The following is a 17730-nucleotide window of genomic DNA, read 5'->3' as shown; positions in this document are numbered from 1 at the left end:
TGGAGAATCCCGAAATCCCGGATTTCTTTTGGGGGAGGAGCCTTAAACTCATCCAGTTCCATGGGCTGGGAATTCCAACCAGCTCCTGTGGAGCTGTTTGGTTTTTAATGGAGAATTCCTGACTTTCCAAGGATGGAAAGCTGAGAGCAGGAAAGGAAAAACTGTGGGAAAGAAATTTTTCCAACTGGTTGGGTCCAGTGTCATTCCAGAGGGATGGAGGATGGCCCCAAGTTCCTGGAAAAGAGCTGGGATGTAGAGGGAAACTTTCTTCTGCTGGAAGATTCTGGGAGAGCTCAGCCATTCCCAACCCTTGGGGAGAAATTTGGGAATTCTGTCGTGATGTGGAAAGGATTTGGGTTGAAATTCCTGCTTTATTAAACCTTGGAGAATCCTGGATTTCTTTTGGGAAGGGGCCTTAAAGCTCACTCAGTTCCACAAACGGGGAATCCGGAACATTCCAGGCCTGAAATCCATAGGGAAGCAAACCTGAGGCTGTGATCCCAGCAGGAATTCCAGGTTTTAAAGGGAATAAATGCTGGATATTCCAGGAGGAGCCACCCCAGGACGATCCCGAGCTGGTGAAAATCCCAGCAGTTTTTGTGGAGCAGCTCAAGGTCCTTGGGAAGCTTTTCCTGATTTTTTTGGGAGCTGTGAAAGGCTTTTCCTGGCTTTTATCCCTTTCCTTTATTCCCAGTTGGTTCCATTCCCTTTGACAGCTCATTCCTTTGTTTTCCAGCCTTAATTCCAGAAATCCAGGGAGTGCAAATGATCCCGAGCTTCAGATCTCTGGGAAATGTTTCAAGGTCAATGGATTTTCACTGGAAAAAAAAATCCTTGGAAGTCCAGGACTTCCTAAAAATTAGGGAGAAGCTGAAAGAAGGAAAATATCTTGGAAATATCCCAATTTTCCCTGTTTCTTGCATCTCTTGTGTTAAGGAATTCTGCTTTTCCTGGAATTTTCCTGTCACTTCGGTGTCTTGTGGATGGAATTTTGGGTTATTCCCACTGAAAATATTGGGAATGTTCATGGAGAAACCTGGATTGTGACCTGCCTATGGAGAAATCCAGGTTTTTTGGGATTCTCTTGGGGTTGGAGGCACCAAAAACAGGGAAAAAGGGAATTTCTTCTGTCTGCTCCTCCAGTTTCCGGATCAGATTCCCTCAAGAAAAATTCTCCAAAAATATTTAGGTGGAAAAAGTGAGAGGAAAGGAGAATAAATCAATGGAATAAGGAGATTCCTGCTTGGAAATTCCACAGAAAAATGGGAAGCTGCTCCTTTGTCTGCAGTGCTTGGATTCCTGAGGGAATCCTGTGGAGGCTGAGCTGTGGGAAAGCTTTTTGTGGGATTATATTCCAGGATTGTCCAGAGAATTTAAGTGAAAATCTGGGAATCTAGGGATTCCTGCTTTGGGATTCCCACTTTTCCCTTCTTCCCGTGGAAAGTGGGGAATGAGAGATTTTTCCCATCATTTTTGGAAAAAATTCCTTGCTGGGACAATATTTGGCATTTCCCATTGGGCACATCCCAGATTTCTGGCTTTTCCCCTTTTCCTTTTGCCCTTGCTGTGAAATTCTGGGATTTGATGGCTCAAAGTTCCATCCTGAGGGAATTCCCAGGAAAATTCCCTGGGACTTCCTCTCCTTTGAAGATCTGTGGGGATGCTGCTGATATTCCCAAAGGATCCCTCAGCAAAATCCAGGTGGGATCGCTGTGGGAATTCCAGCCTCAGATTCCCTCTCCCATCCCAAAATTCCTAATCCAAGACCTCCACAGCTCCTTCTCCTGCTTTCTTTATCCCCAAATCCTTTGAAAGCCGGAGCCTTGCCGCGTTTTTGTGGGAAGGAAAGGTCTCCCATTGCTCCTTCCCTCATCCCTGCTCCGGATCATTCCCTGTGTTGTTCCTCGAGCTGGAAGAATTCCTCTGGCTGCATCCCAAGCTTTTGTTCCCGGCTGGATTTGCTCCAGAGCCACATCCCTGCTCCTCCACACCTTCCCGGCGGGAGGAAGGGCCGGCACTGCTCCTTTCCACAGGCTTTTCCTGCCTTTCCGCCCTTTCCCTGCTTTCCCAAAGCCCCGGACAATCCCACACTTTGGCTCCTTCTCTCCTTGTTTTTCCCGTTTTTTCCACGTTGGGATTTGTTTTGCCGGAGCAAAGCTCCTCATGATCCAGTGCCAAAGGCTTGGGAGAAGTGTTGCTGTGGAAACGGAGCCCGGGGAAGTTTTTCCAGCCAGGATAAAACACCCGGAGGGCTCTGAAGGATCCCTTCCTGTCCAGGCTTTTTTTAGGGAAGTCGGAAAGGGCTGGAGCACAGGAAATGTTTCATCCTGGAGGTTCTTCCCAACGATTCCAGCTCGGGAATGTTGGAGATAAGAGGGGGTTGGATGGCTCCGGTAGGATCGCACAGATCCAGGGGTGGGATCCTTGGGCAGGAAGGGCTCGGAGCTGCTGGAGCAAATCCAGAAGATCCCATGGAGCTGCTCCTGGGCTGGAGCCCCTCTGCTGTGGGAAAACTGGGAATGTTCAGCCTGGAAAAGAGGCAGCTCCAGGGAGAGTTCAGAGCCCAGCCAGGGCCTGGAGGGGCTCCAGGAGAGCTGGAGAGGGACTGGGGACAAGGCATGGAGGGACAGGACACAGGGAATGGCTGGGAGATTGGGAATTGGGAATTCCTGGCTGGGCTGGAATTCCCAGAGCAGCTGTGGCTGCCCCTGGATCCCTGGAAGTGCCCAAGGCTGGGCTGGATCACCCTGGGACAGTGGGAATTCCCTGTCATGGAGTGGGATCATCCTTAGGATCCCTTCCAATCCAAGCCTTTTGTGCCCATGAGCTCAGGGAATGTTGGGAATTCAGCTCTGGGAATTCAGGAGTGCCACAATCTCCTTCCTCCCACCCGTGCCCTGCTCCATAGGAATAAAATCAGGATCAGTGGAGCTGAGCAGTGTTTGCAGTGCCCGTCCCTGCTGCCATTCCTGGGGATCCAGAGCTGTGCCGGCTTCCTTCCCGCCCTTTTCCTTCCCGCCCTTTTTCCCTCATGATTTTTTTCCCCCGCCATTTTTGTTCCCCTCTGTTTTTTCCCCTCTTCTTTTTTCCTTTCTCGCCCTTTTTCCTTCCCTCCCTTTTCCCCCACAGCTTCCCTGGAAATCTTTTGCCTTGATTTTCCAGGAATATCCCCAAGCCTTTAAAACACTTGAATTTAACGGGAAAGAAGCCGGAATTGGGAATTTTGGGCAAGCTCATGGCAGGAATGGAATATCCAATATTCCAACGCCTGGGAAAAGCAGGAGTTGTCAGGAGTGGGAACAGCCAGGGCTCCTGGGAATGTTTGTGCCAAGTATTTCCTTATCTTGGAAGCCTCTGGATAAAATTCCAGCAGGAGTGAGGGGAATGCAGCTCTGGAGCACAAGGAGGGGAAAGGAATGGGAAAGGACTCGGAGTGTGGGAAGGGACTTGGAATTCCATGGATTCAAGGGTGGCTAAACATTACCCAGCTGGGAGCTGCAGCAGGGAATTCCAGAGGGCTCTTCCCAGTTTTATTGAATTTAAGGAGCAGGGGATTCCTGGGAGTATCCCAGCGTTTTAATTGACTTAAAACAGGGAATAAAAATAGAATTAAATTGGGATTTTAGGGATGGTTATTGTTGGTTTTCCCTTGAAAAAACCTGGAATATTTTCCTTGCCCTTGGAGCAGGAGCTGAACCTGAACAATTCCAGCCCTGGCTCCCTTCCCTGTTTGCTGGGAATGTAATTTTTAACCCGGATTGTGGGACAGAGTTTGGAAGAAGGGGGATCCAGGGAATGAGTCAGCAGTTTGGGAAACATTCCCGGGCCTGGAAGAGCTCCTGGATCATATCAGGATCGTGGAGCTGGTGTTGGGATAAGGGATGGGAGCCAGGGAATGGATCCCAGTGCCAGAGGTGGGATGTTGGGAAGGGATTCCCAGGGAATTCCATGGCTGCCTCATCCCTGGCAATGCCCAAGGCCAGCTTGGAGCAGCCTGGGACAGTGGGAATTCCCTGCCCATGGAATGGGATCATCCTTAGGATCCCTTTAGGAACAGTTGGGAATTCAGCTCTGGGAATGGAGAGAAAATCTCCTCATTCCCAATCATTTTCCATGGAAATAAAAGTCAGGATCAGTGGAGCTGAGCTGTGTCCATCCCTGCTGCCATTCCTGGAAAAACCACAGCTGCTCCTGCTTTTTTTGGGAAGTTGGGAAGTTCATTTCCTTCCAGAATTCCATGGCTGCTCATTCCCAGCTCCTCCTGGGCACCATTCCATCCCTGTTCTTGCCTGGATAGTGAATGGAAGAGGGAATTCCACCTCTTTTCCTGGGATCTGGTGCTGCCCATGGAGCCTCTTTCCCTATTCCACAGAACCTGGATTTTGCTCCAACATTTTCCTGGAGCTGGAATTCTTTTGTTGTGCTGCTCCCTGTGAGATTCCATGTTTTCCATCCCAAATGATAAATTAAGGAAAAAAGGAATCCTGCTCTGTGAAGTCCCAGATTTTTCTGGTTTCTCATCACTCATTCCCAAAAATATCCCAGAAATATCCCAATCCCAGAGGATTTTGGGGCCGTTTGCTCTCCTGGTTTTCCAGAGAAGCCAAAATCTGACATTTTATCCCTTTGTTTTTGCAGAACAAGGAGGGTGGAGAACCTGAATCCAAAATTCCCAGACAAGATGAGGAAGAGGAGCCAGTCAAGCACAGGTAATTCCTTCTTTATTCCCACTTTTCCCAGGAGGATTTTCCTTTGGGCCTCTGTGATTAAATAGGAATTTTCCGTAGGAATTTGGTGCAAATTCTTTGGGATGAGGGATGGGTGGATTCATCTGGGAGGCAAAATTCCATGGATCAAGAGGGAAAACCTGGAGTGTTTCCAGAGGCAGCAGGAATGTTGGGAGTTTCCTTGAATTCCCAACCATTCCTGCAGGGATTGGTATTTTTTCCATGGATTCCTCTGGCTGTTTTCACTGGAAAATGGGAGCTGAGGCAGATCCAGCTGATTCCCAGCAAAGCTTTTTTTGGGATCACAAATTTGGGTGGAAAATGTGGAATGTGGCCTATTCCCATGGATTTATCCCTAAAAACCTCCTCTGTGGGAGAAGTGAACCAGGAAAAAAATGAGGAAAATCCTCCTTTTAAAAGAAGTTTTTTTTTTGGGAATGACTCCTTGGAAAAAGCAAATCCCGGTGGAGAAAAATCCCACACGGATTTGGGGCTGGAGGAGCCAAATTTCTTGGGAGAGGGAAATTTCTGTGCTTGGAATTTGTGCCAGAAAAGGCTCAGGGGGTGAAACCAGAGCTTGGGAAGCTCCTGAATAATGAATGGATCAGGAGCTCTCGGATTCCAGCGCTGCCACCGGATCTGGAGCCCGTGGAATCTGGGTTGCTTTTCCCATCCCTGTGGATCCAGGCCCGGCTGGAATGAGGAATTCATCCTCCAAATCCCCAAAAAATCCTGGCTTGGGCTGATGTTATCCTGGGAATTATCCTCCAAATCCCAAAAAAATCCTGGTTTGGGCTGATTTTCTCCTGGGAATCATCCTCCAAATCCCCAAAAAAATTCCTGGTTTGGGCTGATTTTCTCCTGGGAATCATCCTCCAAATCCCCAAAAAAATTCCTGGTTTGGGGTGATTTTCTCCTGGGAATGGCTGCTGGGATTGCCTGGAGGGATCTCAGGACTCTGTGGCATTCCTGATGTTTCATTCCCAGTGTTCCATTCCCAGTGTTCAGCAGCACCAGGAAATGAGTTTTTCCATGGGTTTTCCTTCATCCAGTGGCAGATCCAGAAAAAATCCTTCCCCTGCCTCAGGATGATTTCCTGGAAAATCCAAGGAAGTTGCAGGTGGAGAGGAAAGTGTGGAGTGGGGAAATTCCATCCCAGCTTTCTCCTCAAATTCATGGAATTCTTTGGGATTCTCCCCTTTCTGGGGGAAAACTTCACTTCCTGATGGATTTCCCTGTTTTTCCCACCTTTCCCATCTTCTGGAGCAAAATCTGCTCACTGGGAATGTTGGAATTCCGAATTTTGCCTGGATAATTTCCAACTTTTGATTTCTTTTTGCTTTTCTTGTGGAATATCTGCTTGTCCCACGGGAATTGGATCTGGAAGAGCCCATCCCTTGATTTCCCCTTGGATTTGGATTTTCCAAGGGTCTCCCTATGGAAAAGGGAATTGCTGGGAGCTGCTGGCCTGGGAAAAAGGGGGAAAATCTGCTGAAATTTCACCTGGATTTTGGGAATGAGGAATCCTGGTGGCTGGAATCTCCCTTCCCTCCAAAGCACTTCCAGGAGCTGGGCTGGATTTTCCAGGCAGAAGGAATTCTGTGGGATAGGGCATGTGGTGGTTCAGGTGATAATCCCATGGTTTGCGGAGCAGAATTCCAGGATTTTCTCTCCTGGCTGCTCCACTTCAGCTCCATCCCCGCCCATCCAGGTGTGGAATTCCAGGATGGATTGGCTTGGAATCCTTCCTGGTTCCCTGGGATCCTGAGGATTCTCCACAGGCTCCAGCTAATCCCAGGAATGTGCCCCCTCAGGAATGGCTGGAGAGGGAAAAGTCCGGGAGAAGGAGCTGGAGGTCCCTGCCAGGGCATGGAATTATCCAAGGATTTTTTCCTGCTTTTCCCTCTGGTTATGGATGGATTTGGGGAATTCCCTCTCAGCAACTTAGGATATGGGGAAATTCCACCCCTGGAAGTGTCCAAGGCCGGGTTGGAGCAGCCTGGGACAGTGGAAGTGTCCCTGCCCATGGAATGGGATCATCCTTGAGTCCCTTCCAAGTAATCCATTCTGGGATTCTGGGATTCTCCCACCTCTTCTTCACATTTTTCCCTCTGCTCATTTTCCCAGGAATCCCTGGGGGATCCCACACCTGCCTGCTCCTGGCATCCCAGTGCTGCCAGGAAAGCTGGAACAGGGAAAAACCAGGAATGGTTTGGGTAGGAAAGGACCCAAAGGATGATCCCATTCCAAGGGCAGGGACAGCTCCCACTGTCCCATCCTGGCTTTGGACACTTCCAGGCATGGGGATTCCCAACTTTTCTGTTCCAGTGGCTGCAGGAAGGACAAGATCCCCTCGGCTCTGGTTTTCCCAACATTTTTCCCAGCCTGTTCTCCCATTTTTTGGCCACTTCCTGCTTTGTTCCCGCTCCACTCCAACCTCCCCATCCCATTTTTCCTTCCTCATTTTCCTGCAAATTCCCAGCCCTGCAAGCCGTGCTCTTCTCCCAGGAATTCCAGCTCTGATCCCTGATCCGAACTCTGGGAATTCTCTCTGGAGCTGTGAAAAACTTGGATCCTTCGGATTTTTGTGTGGACCAGGAAGTGGAGCTGCTGCTCCACCTTTCCCAGGAAAAGGGTGTGGGAGGATTTCGGCTTTTCCGCCTCATTCCCGCGGGGTAAAATGCTGGATTTGGGAATCAGGGACCTGCTGGAGCCTGGAATTCCCATCCCACAGCTCTGAACCTTGGAATTGGGCTCCTTGTTCCAACAAAACTCGTCAGAGGTGGGAAAAGTGGAACTAAAAAGCCAAGGAAAAGCTTGGAGAGGGATGGGACAAAAATAATCCTCAATTTCCCAGCTTTAGGAAAAGTGAATCCACGCGGAGCCCTGCCCTTGGACACGGATTTATCCTTGGAAGTTGCAGCTCCTGGTCTGGGGGAGGAGCGGGGTTGGGAAACCCGATCTCCCTGAGGAATTCCTCCCTCTGGAATGTCACCGGGCAGGTCCGGAGCGCTTTTGTTTGTTAATCCCTGCCTCAAAATCCCTCGGGATTCTGCTCCGGAGGGGGTTGGGCTCGCCGGGAGAATCCAGGACGTGATTCCCTTCATCCCGGAGTGTGGAAATCTCAGGGAAAGGGTTTAGGACAAGGAAAAGAATGGAAAAAAAAAAAAATCAGGATTAAATGTGGGAGGTGGGATCTGAGCTGGGGCCCGGGGAGGGTTTGATTGACACTTCCCGGGATCTGCTCCCGCTTGGACATGGACATGGAGCATCCCAGGGATCCCTTCCCACCGGGAATGTGCTCAGGAAAAGGAGTGGGAATGGGCAAAGCTGGGAACTGCCACATTTTGCTCCAAGCTGGAAAAGGGAAAGCAGGGATTGAATCCACCTGGAAGCTGCGAGCACCGGGATCCAGGCTGGGAACATTCCTGAGGTGGCTCCATCCTGAAGGTGCTGATCCATGTTTTGGGCTTTTCTCCCTCTGGAGCTGGAGGATTTTCCCTCAGGGTGGAGCATAGGGAAGGATCCATGGAGCTTCCTGTGATCCCAAGCTCTGGGTGATCCTGGATTTTCCCTGGGATTGGGATGAGCCTCCAGAGGTTCCCCCTGCTCCTTGCAGCCCTTGGCTCTTCCCAGTGCTCTGCTGTTTTCCAGGAATCATTCCTGGGAATTCATCCACCCCACAGTGTTTTGGGCATGCATTTTTGGGTGCTCAGACTTCCAGCTGCCCATCCTGGGGGAGAATTCCTGGGAATGTGAGCACATCTGGAGCATCTTTCTGCTCCCAGTCCTTGCGCTGGCTCCATGCTGGGATTGTGGATCTGATCCCGGGAATTCCAGCAGTTATCCCGGGTGTTATCCCGTGGCCATCTCGGTGCTCCCAAGGTGCCTCCAGGGCTCCTTTTGGTTGAACCTCAAGGGTGGAAGTTGGGTTTGGATCCATCCCAGCCTGGAGGAGCCACAGGAAAACACGGATGAGGTTTGTCCTTGTTCCAGTGTTGGTATTCCCGGCATGGCTGGAGTGGGAATGGTTTGGAATATCATCCAGCTCCAGCAGGATCCCACGCTCCACAAGGAATATGGGCTTTGTCCGGTTTGATTTATGGATATTGCAATTCCCAGTGTCCACCTGGAAAAGCTCAGGTGCTTGGCAAAGCCCTGTGGGAAGCAATGGGAATCCTGATGGATTTGGGATCTTCTCCAGTTCTCCTGGACCACCTGGATGTCTCCCAATCCTTGCTCTGGCCAGGAGCACGTCCTGGAAAACCAACCGGCCTGGCAAGTTTGGTGTGGAGAGAGGTGGGATTTTTTGGGATTCCTTCCTTCTGGAGCCACTCTGGGAGCAGGACAGGCTTGGACACGCTCGGGAGCTTGGGCAGGAGCAGCTTTTCCAGGGAAGGGCTTTTCCTCAGGGAGATTTCTCCTGGATCTCTGCCAGTTCCTCCTTTGGTGCCTTGGGTGAGGAATCTGGGAACGTCGGCAGCACCTGCTGGAGTCAATCCAGAGGATCCCATGGAGCTGCTTCCAGGGCTGGAGCCCCTCTGCTCTGGGAGAGCTGGGAATGTTCACCTGGAGAAGGGAACGATCCAGGGAGAGCTCAGAGCCCTGCCAGGGCCTGAAGGGGCTCCAGGAGAGCTGGAGAGGGACTGGGGACAGGGATGGAGGGACAGGACACAGGGAATGGCTCTCACTTCCAGAGGGCAGGGATGGATGGGAGATTGGGAATTAGGAATTCCTAGCTGGGCTGGAATTCCCAGAGCAGCTGTGGCTGCCCCTGGATCCCTGGCAGTGTCCCAGGCCAGGCTGGATCACCCTGGGATAGTGATGGTGTCCCTGCCCAGGGCAGAGGGTGGAATGGGATCACCCTTCAGATCCCACCCAGCCCATTCCAGGGTGGTTCCATGATCCCCATACATTTTTCCTGCTGTTCCTGGAGGTGAAAGCCTCATCCTCGGGGAGCAGGATGGGGAAGCTGCTCCTGAAGCAGCTCCAAGTGACTTTTGGGAATAACAACAGGAGCAAGGAACCCGTGACAGGGGAAGAAATCCCTGCTCCAGCTTTTCATGGCAAAGCCATTCCCGGTGCTCCTGCCACAAGGATTTTGACAGCCAGGAGGCTTGGAGAAATCTGTGGAATTGTTTGTTCCATAAAAGCCTTGGGGCTGGAACAGTGAAGCACAAGCCAAGCTTAGAGGGGCCTGGTTTCCATCGGGAACACTCCGGGCATTCCGCACATTCCCGGCGTGCCGGTGCCAAGGGCCTCCTCCCAAAAAAGCTGGGATCCCTCCTGCTTCCCCAGCCAGGAGCTCCAGGCCTGAGGGAAACATGGATTTGGGATATTCCTGACCCAAACCAGGGAATGTGCCACCCCTGGCAGTGTCCATTGCTTCCCTTTGGAATGCTGCACTCCCCAAATCATCCCAATTCCTTTTTGGGAAGGAATTCCTGCCTGGGAGGGTGGGGAGGGGCTGGGATGGAATTCCCAGAGCAGCTGTGCCTGCCTCTGGATCCCTGGAAGTGTCCAAGGATGGGGTCTTGGAAGGGGTCCCTGCCCATGGCCCTGATCCCAAGGGTCACTTCCATTCTGGAATTCCATAATTTATCTCAGCAAGGTCCTGGAACACATCCCGGTGCTCCCAGCACTCCCATGGAGTGGCTCAGACTCTTGGCCAGGAGATTCCTGTCCTGGAATTCCTGGAGCAGGAATGGGATGCAGTGGGAAGGGTTGGATTTTCCACCCGTGCTCTGGTGGCTTCCAGGGTTGGATTTTTTGGTGCTTTCCATAAAAACCTGGTCCTCTGCTTCCCAGCTTCTCTTGGAGCCTTAATCCCGATTAATCCCATCCTCTTTGGTTAATGAGCTTCACCTCCCTCGTTATCCCTGTGGGCTGAGCTGTTCCATGGATCCTGCGGCCTCCGGAGTGTCCTGGAGGTGGGATGAGCTCCTGCAAACTGGATTTTCCAGGATTGTGGCTTTGGGAATTCCTCTTGAGGCTTGCAGGGTTTGGCTCCAGTGAGGAATCACTCATGGGAATGAGGGTGTCCAATTATAGCCCAAATTAAATGGGAATATCCTGGGATTGTGGCTCAATCCTGACTTTGAGCTTCCCTGGAGGAGATGAAAACAGGGAAAAACTTCCAGGTGGTGTTTGGGTTCCTCATTCCCTCAGCTCCACCATCCATTTATTCCAGAAACAGGATTTGCTCCCTGATTTTAGCGCTTCCAGAAATGCTTGGATAACCACCTTGTATCCTAAATAATCTTTTTTCCCCCTGTGTTTCCCTGAAAGATTTTTTTTCCATGATTTTGGATCTTCCCTGGAGTTTCCATCCAGAGTATCCCAGTTCTTAGACCCAAAAGGTCAGAGCCAAGTGGGAATTGGGTTCTTCTCCCAGGGAACAGGGACAGGACAGGAGGGAACAGCCAGGGGAGGCTCAGGGTGGATACTGGAATTATTTCTCATGGAATGGGAGATGGGAGTCCCCATTCCTGGTGGGATATAAAGTCCATGGATGTGGCACTTGGAGGCACGGATCCACGGTGGCCTTGGCTGGATTTGATGATCTTGGAGGCTTTTCCAGCCTCAACAATTCCATGATTTCAGCTGCCTCTGGCTCCTGATTCCAACATTCCTGCTTTTCCTGAGTGCCCACTGGGCCATCCCGGACTTTTCTCACTGCTCTTCCCGCTTTTCCCAGGGAGATAAAGCTGCGGAATTACGATCCTGAGGATGAGGAGCTGAAGAAGAGGAAGCTGCCCCCGGCCAAACCGGCCTCAGGTGGGTGAAACCGGGAATGTGGGAAGGGAAAAGAGGGCTTGGGGAGCTCCGTGCTCTTCCCAAGGTGGGAGATCCACTGGGATGAGGTGTCCATGGAGGGGCTGGAATATCTGATCCCGTCACCCTCACACCCAGCATTGCACAAGAGGGGTGGGAACACTCCCAGGCCCAAATCCAAGGATTCATCCTCGGAGGAGCCTCCCTGGAGGAGCCTCCTGGAAATTCCGGCTGTTTTTTGCTGGATTTATCTTGAAGGAAATCTTAGTCCGGAGTTGAGGGTGTTGGAGCTGGAATTTCCTCACCCGGAACTTCCATAAATCACCTGAGGAGGAAGTGAAGGAGTTCCCCGGATCCTGAAATGTGGAATTTTCTGGAACAAATCCCTTGAAAAATGTCCTGAATAAAAAGGGAGGGCTGGGAATGGCTGGGAATTCTGGCACTGCCCTTTCCTTGTGTTTTTGTAGGAGCTTAAAGCTTCCATGTGAAAGGAAAGACATGGAAAGGCTGAAGTGTGTCCAGGGAAGGGAGCGGAGCTGGGGAATTCCTGAGGGAGCTGGGAATGTTATCCTGGAGAAAAGGAGGCTCTGGGGGGACCTTCTGGCTCTGCACAATTCCCTGACAGAGCTGGGGGGGGAATTGGGATCTGCTCCCAGGGAACAGGGACAGGAGGAGGGGGAATTACCAGGTTGGATATTGGGAAAATTCCACTTGTCTCACAGTGGTGGAGCCCCATTCCTGAGGGATTGAAATCCCTGTGGATGTGGCACTTGGGGACACGGGCAGTGCTGGGAATGTTTGGACTCAATCCAAGAGGCCTTTTCCAACTGAAGTTGTCCTTGATTCCATGAAATCCATGTGCTGGAGTGGGATGTGCTCCCTGGCGCCACAGCCCCTCCCTGGGTGGCTTTTTCCATGAGTGTTTTCCCATTATCCCGGATATCTTGAGACCTTTCCCCAAGGCCTGGGCTGGAGCTTGACTCCTCCAAAGTGTCCCAGGCCTGGAAATGAGTCAGGGAGAGCAAAATTCCAGACCTTTGGAGCAGCTGATCCCTGCAGATGTTGGGAAAAGAGACCTCGATCCCAACCAGTTTCCTGCTGCCGTTGCTGTTTGTGGGATTTCCATCATTCCCAGATAATTTTCAGGAGTCTCCAGAAGGGTTTGGATCCGAAGGGCTGTACTCAGGCGTGGGTGCCGTGTTTTTAACTAAAGCTGTGGGAATGGGGTTTTAGGGAAGCTTTTGGGAGCCGAGCCTGGAGCGCTGGTGGAATTCCTGGTTTTCCAACACTGATCCTGTTTCTCCATCTAGTGGAGGACACGGTGAAGGAACAGCTGGAAGCAGCCAAGCCGGAGCCAATCATCGATGAGGTGGTAGGTAAAGCTGGAATTCTTGGGAATCCAGAGCTGGGACTCTGGAGCTGGAAATCTGGATTTTGGATCCCTGTGGTGGGAAATCTGGAGCTGGAAATCTGGAGCTGAAAATCTGGATTGGGAAGTCTGGATCTGAGTATCCAGAGCTGGGAATCCGGATCTGAGTATCCAGAGCTGGGAATCCAGATCTGGGGATTCAGAGCTGGAAATCTGGATCTGGGAATCCAGAGCTGCTCCGTGCCAGGTCCAGGCTGGAATGTTGCCTTTGGCTTTCACTGGATGTCTCCTCTTCTTCCCTAGGATTTGGCAAACTTGGCTCCCAGGAAACCTGACTGGTGAGTGCCTATGGAATGCTGCTCCTGGGAAAAGGGGGTTGGAGTCAGTGGGGGGGTTCCAACACCTTGAGGTTGTGCTGGAAATATCCAGGAAAACCTGAGCTGAGGGTTAAAAATGCCAGGAAAATCCTGTGGAAAGTTGGAATGAGCTGATCTTTAAGGACCCTTCCAACCCCGAGCATTCCATGGTGTCATGGAACTGGAAAACCCTTCCTGGCGGTGGAGGAAGACACAATTCCCTTTTCCTGCTGATTCTTTGGAATGCTTGTCACCGAGGGATGGGCTGGTTTTGGAGCACTTGGGAAAGAGAAGGAATCTCCAGTGGGAAAGGTGGGCCCTGCCTGGCCATGGAATTGTCCTGACCTTGTTGCTCTCCTCCCAGGGATTTGAAGCGGGATGTGTCCAAGAAGCTGGAAAAGCTGGAGAAGAGGACCCAGAGAGCCATCGCGGAGCTGATCCGTGCGTTCCGGAGCCGCGGGAACAGGGTGGCTCATTCCAGAGGGATTCCATGATCCATGCTGGGAGCTCGCTGGGCTGGGGAGGGATTGGTGGGGCTTGATCCCCTTCCCAAATGGATCTGGGAAGCTGTTGGTCCCAAGGAGCTTCCCCAGGAGGCTCCGGGAGCACTTGGATTGTGCCAAGGGAAGGGTCTGGGGGTCCTGCGCTGGCTCACTCCCAATCCAACCCGTCCATCCCTTCTCCATGGCTTTTCTCCCGGCAGGAGAGCGCTTGAAAGGGCAGGAGGGGGAGCTGGCGTCGGCTGTGGGATCGGCAAAGCAGGAGGGAAGCGACTCCGACTGAGGAGAATCCATCGGGAATGGGCTCCGGATCTGCCTCACGCCGACCCCGTGTCCCTCAGGTCCCTCCCTGCCTGGGACTGCTCATCCCTTTTCCCGAACTTCCCCAATCCTGCTGTGCCTGGAGGAGAGGCAGATCCAAGGAGCCTGGCTGGCTGCTGAGGAACTTCCATGGAAAACTTTCTGGGATCGTGGGGGGTTGATGGGAGCAGGACAGATCCCCCCCAGTTGGTTGGAACTTCCTTGGAGCAAGGAGAAGTGGGAAAACTCCAGGCTGGGGCTGGAAAGGTGAATCCAGACTGGCTGGGAAAGGAGGGAGATGCCACAGCCCTTGGAAAAGCAGGATCATTTCCCAGGGATTGGTGCTCCTGTTCCTTGAGGCTCTCCTTGAGGCTCTGAGTATTTGGGAATATCCATGGCCAGCCCCAGAATCCCGGTGGGAAGGAGCAGTGTGGCTCGGGAATTGTTGGCTGCTCTGCATCTGGCTGAGTTTAACGTGGGATTTGCTTTGCTCCCGAATTTCCTGACCCTCCAGGAGCGTGTCCCGCTCCTCTTCTTGAGGTTTTTTTATTGTTAATGGATCTTTTCCTAATAAAACAATTCCACGTGGAAAAAGTTGTCGCTTGTCCTGCAGAGGAGTGGGAAGAGGAGCAACGGGATTGAGCTGGGAGGTGTCCCTGCCCATGGAAGTGGGATGGATGGAATGATCCTTAAGTTTGCTTGCAACCCAAATTGTTCTGGAATTCCCTGATCCCATGGAGCCATGGAATCTCTGGAATGCCCTGTAGATGTCAGCAGATCTCCACGCACAAAGCTCTGCCGTGTCCAGCTGTTCCCAACAGCTGGAACCCAGATGAAGCCAGGCTTTGCATCCCTGACTGGGATGCTGCCAGCTGGAACTTCCATCCATCCATCCATCCATCCATCCATCCATCCATCCATCCATCCATCCCTTCCTTTCCATCCCTTCCTTCCCTGGCTGAAGCCAGACCAAAGGTGAGAAGCAGAAGAATTTTCCCTCGTTAACTTTCAAGGGAAAAAATTCCCTTTAAACTGGCTCCAGTTCCAGGCACAGCTTTTCCCAGTTCCTGAAGGGAGAATTTTCACTTTCAGCTCTCCTGGAAAAATCTAACTTGGAAATGAAAAATCCCAATGTTTTCGTTTAGGACAAACCTCAAATGAAATGTCCTGAATTTTCCTTTTCCCATGTGTTTTCCACTTTTATTCCAGGCTGAAATTAAATCAGGATCAACCCCAGAGCCCTGGACAGAAGTGGGATTCCGGCATGGAATTGGGATCCTTGTGGGGGAATGGGATCCTGTGGGACTGGTGTCCTGGTATAGGTTTGGGATCTCTGCATGGGGCAGGGATCCAAGGATGGGACACACATCCTGGCATGGGACACAGATCTTGGAATGGGACTGGGGTGCCAAACACAGGGCAGGGATCATGGAGTGGGACAGGGATCCCAGTGTGGGACAGGGATCCTGACAAGGATCCTGGCATGGGAATGGGGTCCCTGTACAGGAGAGGGATCCTGGCATGGGACAGGGATCCCAATATGGGATCACAGAGTGGGACAGGGATCCCAGCCTGGGATGGGAATCCCAGTGTGGGACAGGGATCCTGGCATGGGACTGTGGTCCTGGCATGGGACAATGATCCTGGAATGGGACTGGGATTCCGGTGTGGTGCTGGGGTTGTGAGGAACAGGGGTCCCAGTATGGAAAATCAGGGATTCCTTCATCCATAGGAAAACCTGTTTTCCTTTGGCTGGTTTGGAGCCTGGACGTTGCTGCCTTTTGTCAGGGAAATGTGGAGAACACCAACACCGCCACAGACTGACAGTGGGGTCAAATCCATCCCTCAGGATCCTCCTGGCCATTCCCTCTGGATTATCCCCCGCCAACATTCTGGCCTTTTAAAAATCGGGATGTTTCTTTCTCCTGTCCTTGGAAATGCCACCTCCTGCCTCTTTCCATTGGATTCCCTCCTGTGCTCCCCACGCTCCGGCCTTGGAAGTTCTGACGTCCCTCTGTCCTATAAAAACCAGGCCCTGGGATGCTCTTGGCCGGGATAAAAGGCACCAGGGTGGGCTGGAATTTGGAGGAGCCTCTGACGGCTCCGTGACACGAAGCAGGAGTGGCCCTGGAGTGCCGGACTGGTTGGGATTCTCCAACCTGCTGGGATGATGGAGAGGAGGCTTCATCCCGAGCCCTCGGCCCTCCAGGCCGTGGTTTTGGAGTGGTCACACCCAAGGCCAAGGTCTGGCTTTCAAGTGTCCATCTGCTGCAGGGACATGAAAGGAATTCCCAGTTTTTGACAGCTGCTGAAATTCCTTTTGTGGCGTTCCCGGCCGGACTCTGCCCAAGCCGAGCGTTTGTGCTGCCTCTTCCAGCTCTGGGGGATTTGGGATCGTTGCTGCTTCTGGACACCAATCCCTCTGCTGGCCTGCCTCTGCAGGTCCCAGGCTTCCAAAGCAGGTTCCTGGGATTTTTTCCTTTGGAATGTTTGAGCAGAGCTGTTTGGAATAATTTTTTTCCTTAAACATTTGGGATGCTTGAAGAATGCTTGGCAGGTTCCAAGGGTCTCTGAGACGCTCTGGGATGGTTGGTGGATGGGGTTTGGGAGCTCTGGGAGACCTGTGGCTATGGCAGGGGGAGAGTGAGGGATCCCATGGGACGATTCCTACAGCACAGGATGCTCGGATGTGGGAATTGGGAAATGGCCTCTGGGGGGGTGGGGAAGGGCAGCTCTTGGAATTCTTTGGTACCTTCCAAAGGGATGAGACCCCCCTGCAGAGCTGCCCCCAGCCCCGGGGCCTGGCCAGTGACTCCAACAAACTTCCACTCAGGAAAATTTTCCCAGGACTTTGCCATCCTTTTATCCTCCTGCCCTGTTTGTTTGTTGTTCAACTCTTCCAGCCAACGTTGCAGGAATTGCCTTGGGAAGTTTTCCTGTGGCTGTGGCAGGAAGAATGGAAAATTTGGGTGTTGGAGGATGGAGGTGCAGCCTGTGCTGGACACAGCCAGCAGGATTTGCTCCAGCACCTGCTCTGAATTCCCGGGAACAGCAATGAGCCCTGGGCAGGGAGGAGCACATTCCTGCTGGGATCAGATCTGTCACATCCAAAGGGAATTCCTGGAAGGAGAGCTGCTCCTGCTGCCCGTGTCCCACTTCCAGCTGCTTTTCTGCCTCTCGGCACTCCATGGAAGTTCAGAGGAAGTCGTCACTCGGAGCTGGGACAGTTGGAGCAGGATCCTTTCATCCTCTCCTCTGCCCATCCTGTGGCCATCACTAACGGAAGGTGAGTGTGGAACTCGTGTCCCTGTGACCACTGCAAGGTCATGGAATCATGGAATGCTTTGGGTGGGAAGGGACCGTAAAACCCATCCAGTGTCACTCTTGCCATGGCAGGGACACCTCCCACTGTCCCAGGCTGCTCCAGCCTGGCCTTGGACATTGCCAGGGATCCAGGGGCAGCCACAGCTGCTCTGGGAATTCCATCCCAGCCCCTCTGCACCCTCCCAGCCACGAATTCCCAATTCCCAACATCCCATCCATCCCTGCCCTCTGGCAGTGGGAGCCATTCCCTGTGTCCTGTCCCTCCATCCTTGTCCCCAGTCCCTCTCCAGCTCTCCTGGAGCCCCTTCAGGCCCTGAGCTCTCTCTGAGCTTCCCTGGAGCCTTCTCCTCTCCAGGGGAACATTCCCAGCTCTCCCAGCC

The 17730-nt window shown here is 52.3% G+C and overlaps 1 protein-coding gene across 1 annotated transcript; it reads left to right on the top strand.

The window, feature by feature from the left end:
- Positions 1-2384: 2384 nt before the first annotated feature.
- CCDC12 (coiled-coil domain containing 12) lies at positions 2385-14614 on the top strand. Its single transcript, XM_041464192.1, has 7 exons — positions 2385-2393; positions 4639-4709; positions 11425-11504; positions 12812-12873; positions 13174-13208; positions 13591-13667; positions 13930-14614. Exons 1-7 carry the CDS (start codon positions 2385-2387, stop codon positions 14007-14009), a joined length of 414 nt encoding a protein of 137 aa, XP_041320126.1. The 3' UTR covers positions 14010-14614.
- Positions 14615-17730: the final 3116 nt, after the last annotated feature.

The sequence above is a fragment of the Pyrgilauda ruficollis genome, unplaced genomic scaffold, assembly GCF_017590135.1.
Source record: "Pyrgilauda ruficollis isolate IOZ18807 unplaced genomic scaffold, ASM1759013v1 scaffold173, whole genome shotgun sequence".
NCBI lineage: Eukaryota > Metazoa > Chordata > Aves > Passeriformes > Passeridae > Pyrgilauda > Pyrgilauda ruficollis.
Note: the sequence above shows the minus strand (reverse complement) of the source record. Positions and strands in the feature narration are given on the sequence as shown.

Coding starts and splice junctions, on each gene's coding strand:
- CCDC12 (XM_041464192.1), top strand. Junction 4,710..11,424: donor GAGGAGCCAGTCAAGCACAG/GTAATTCCTTCT, acceptor CGCTTTTCCCAG/GGAGATAAAGCTGCGGAATT. Junction 11,505..12,811: donor CCCGGCCAAACCGGCCTCAG/GTGGGTGAAACC, acceptor TTCTCCATCTAG/TGGAGGACACGGTGAAGGAA.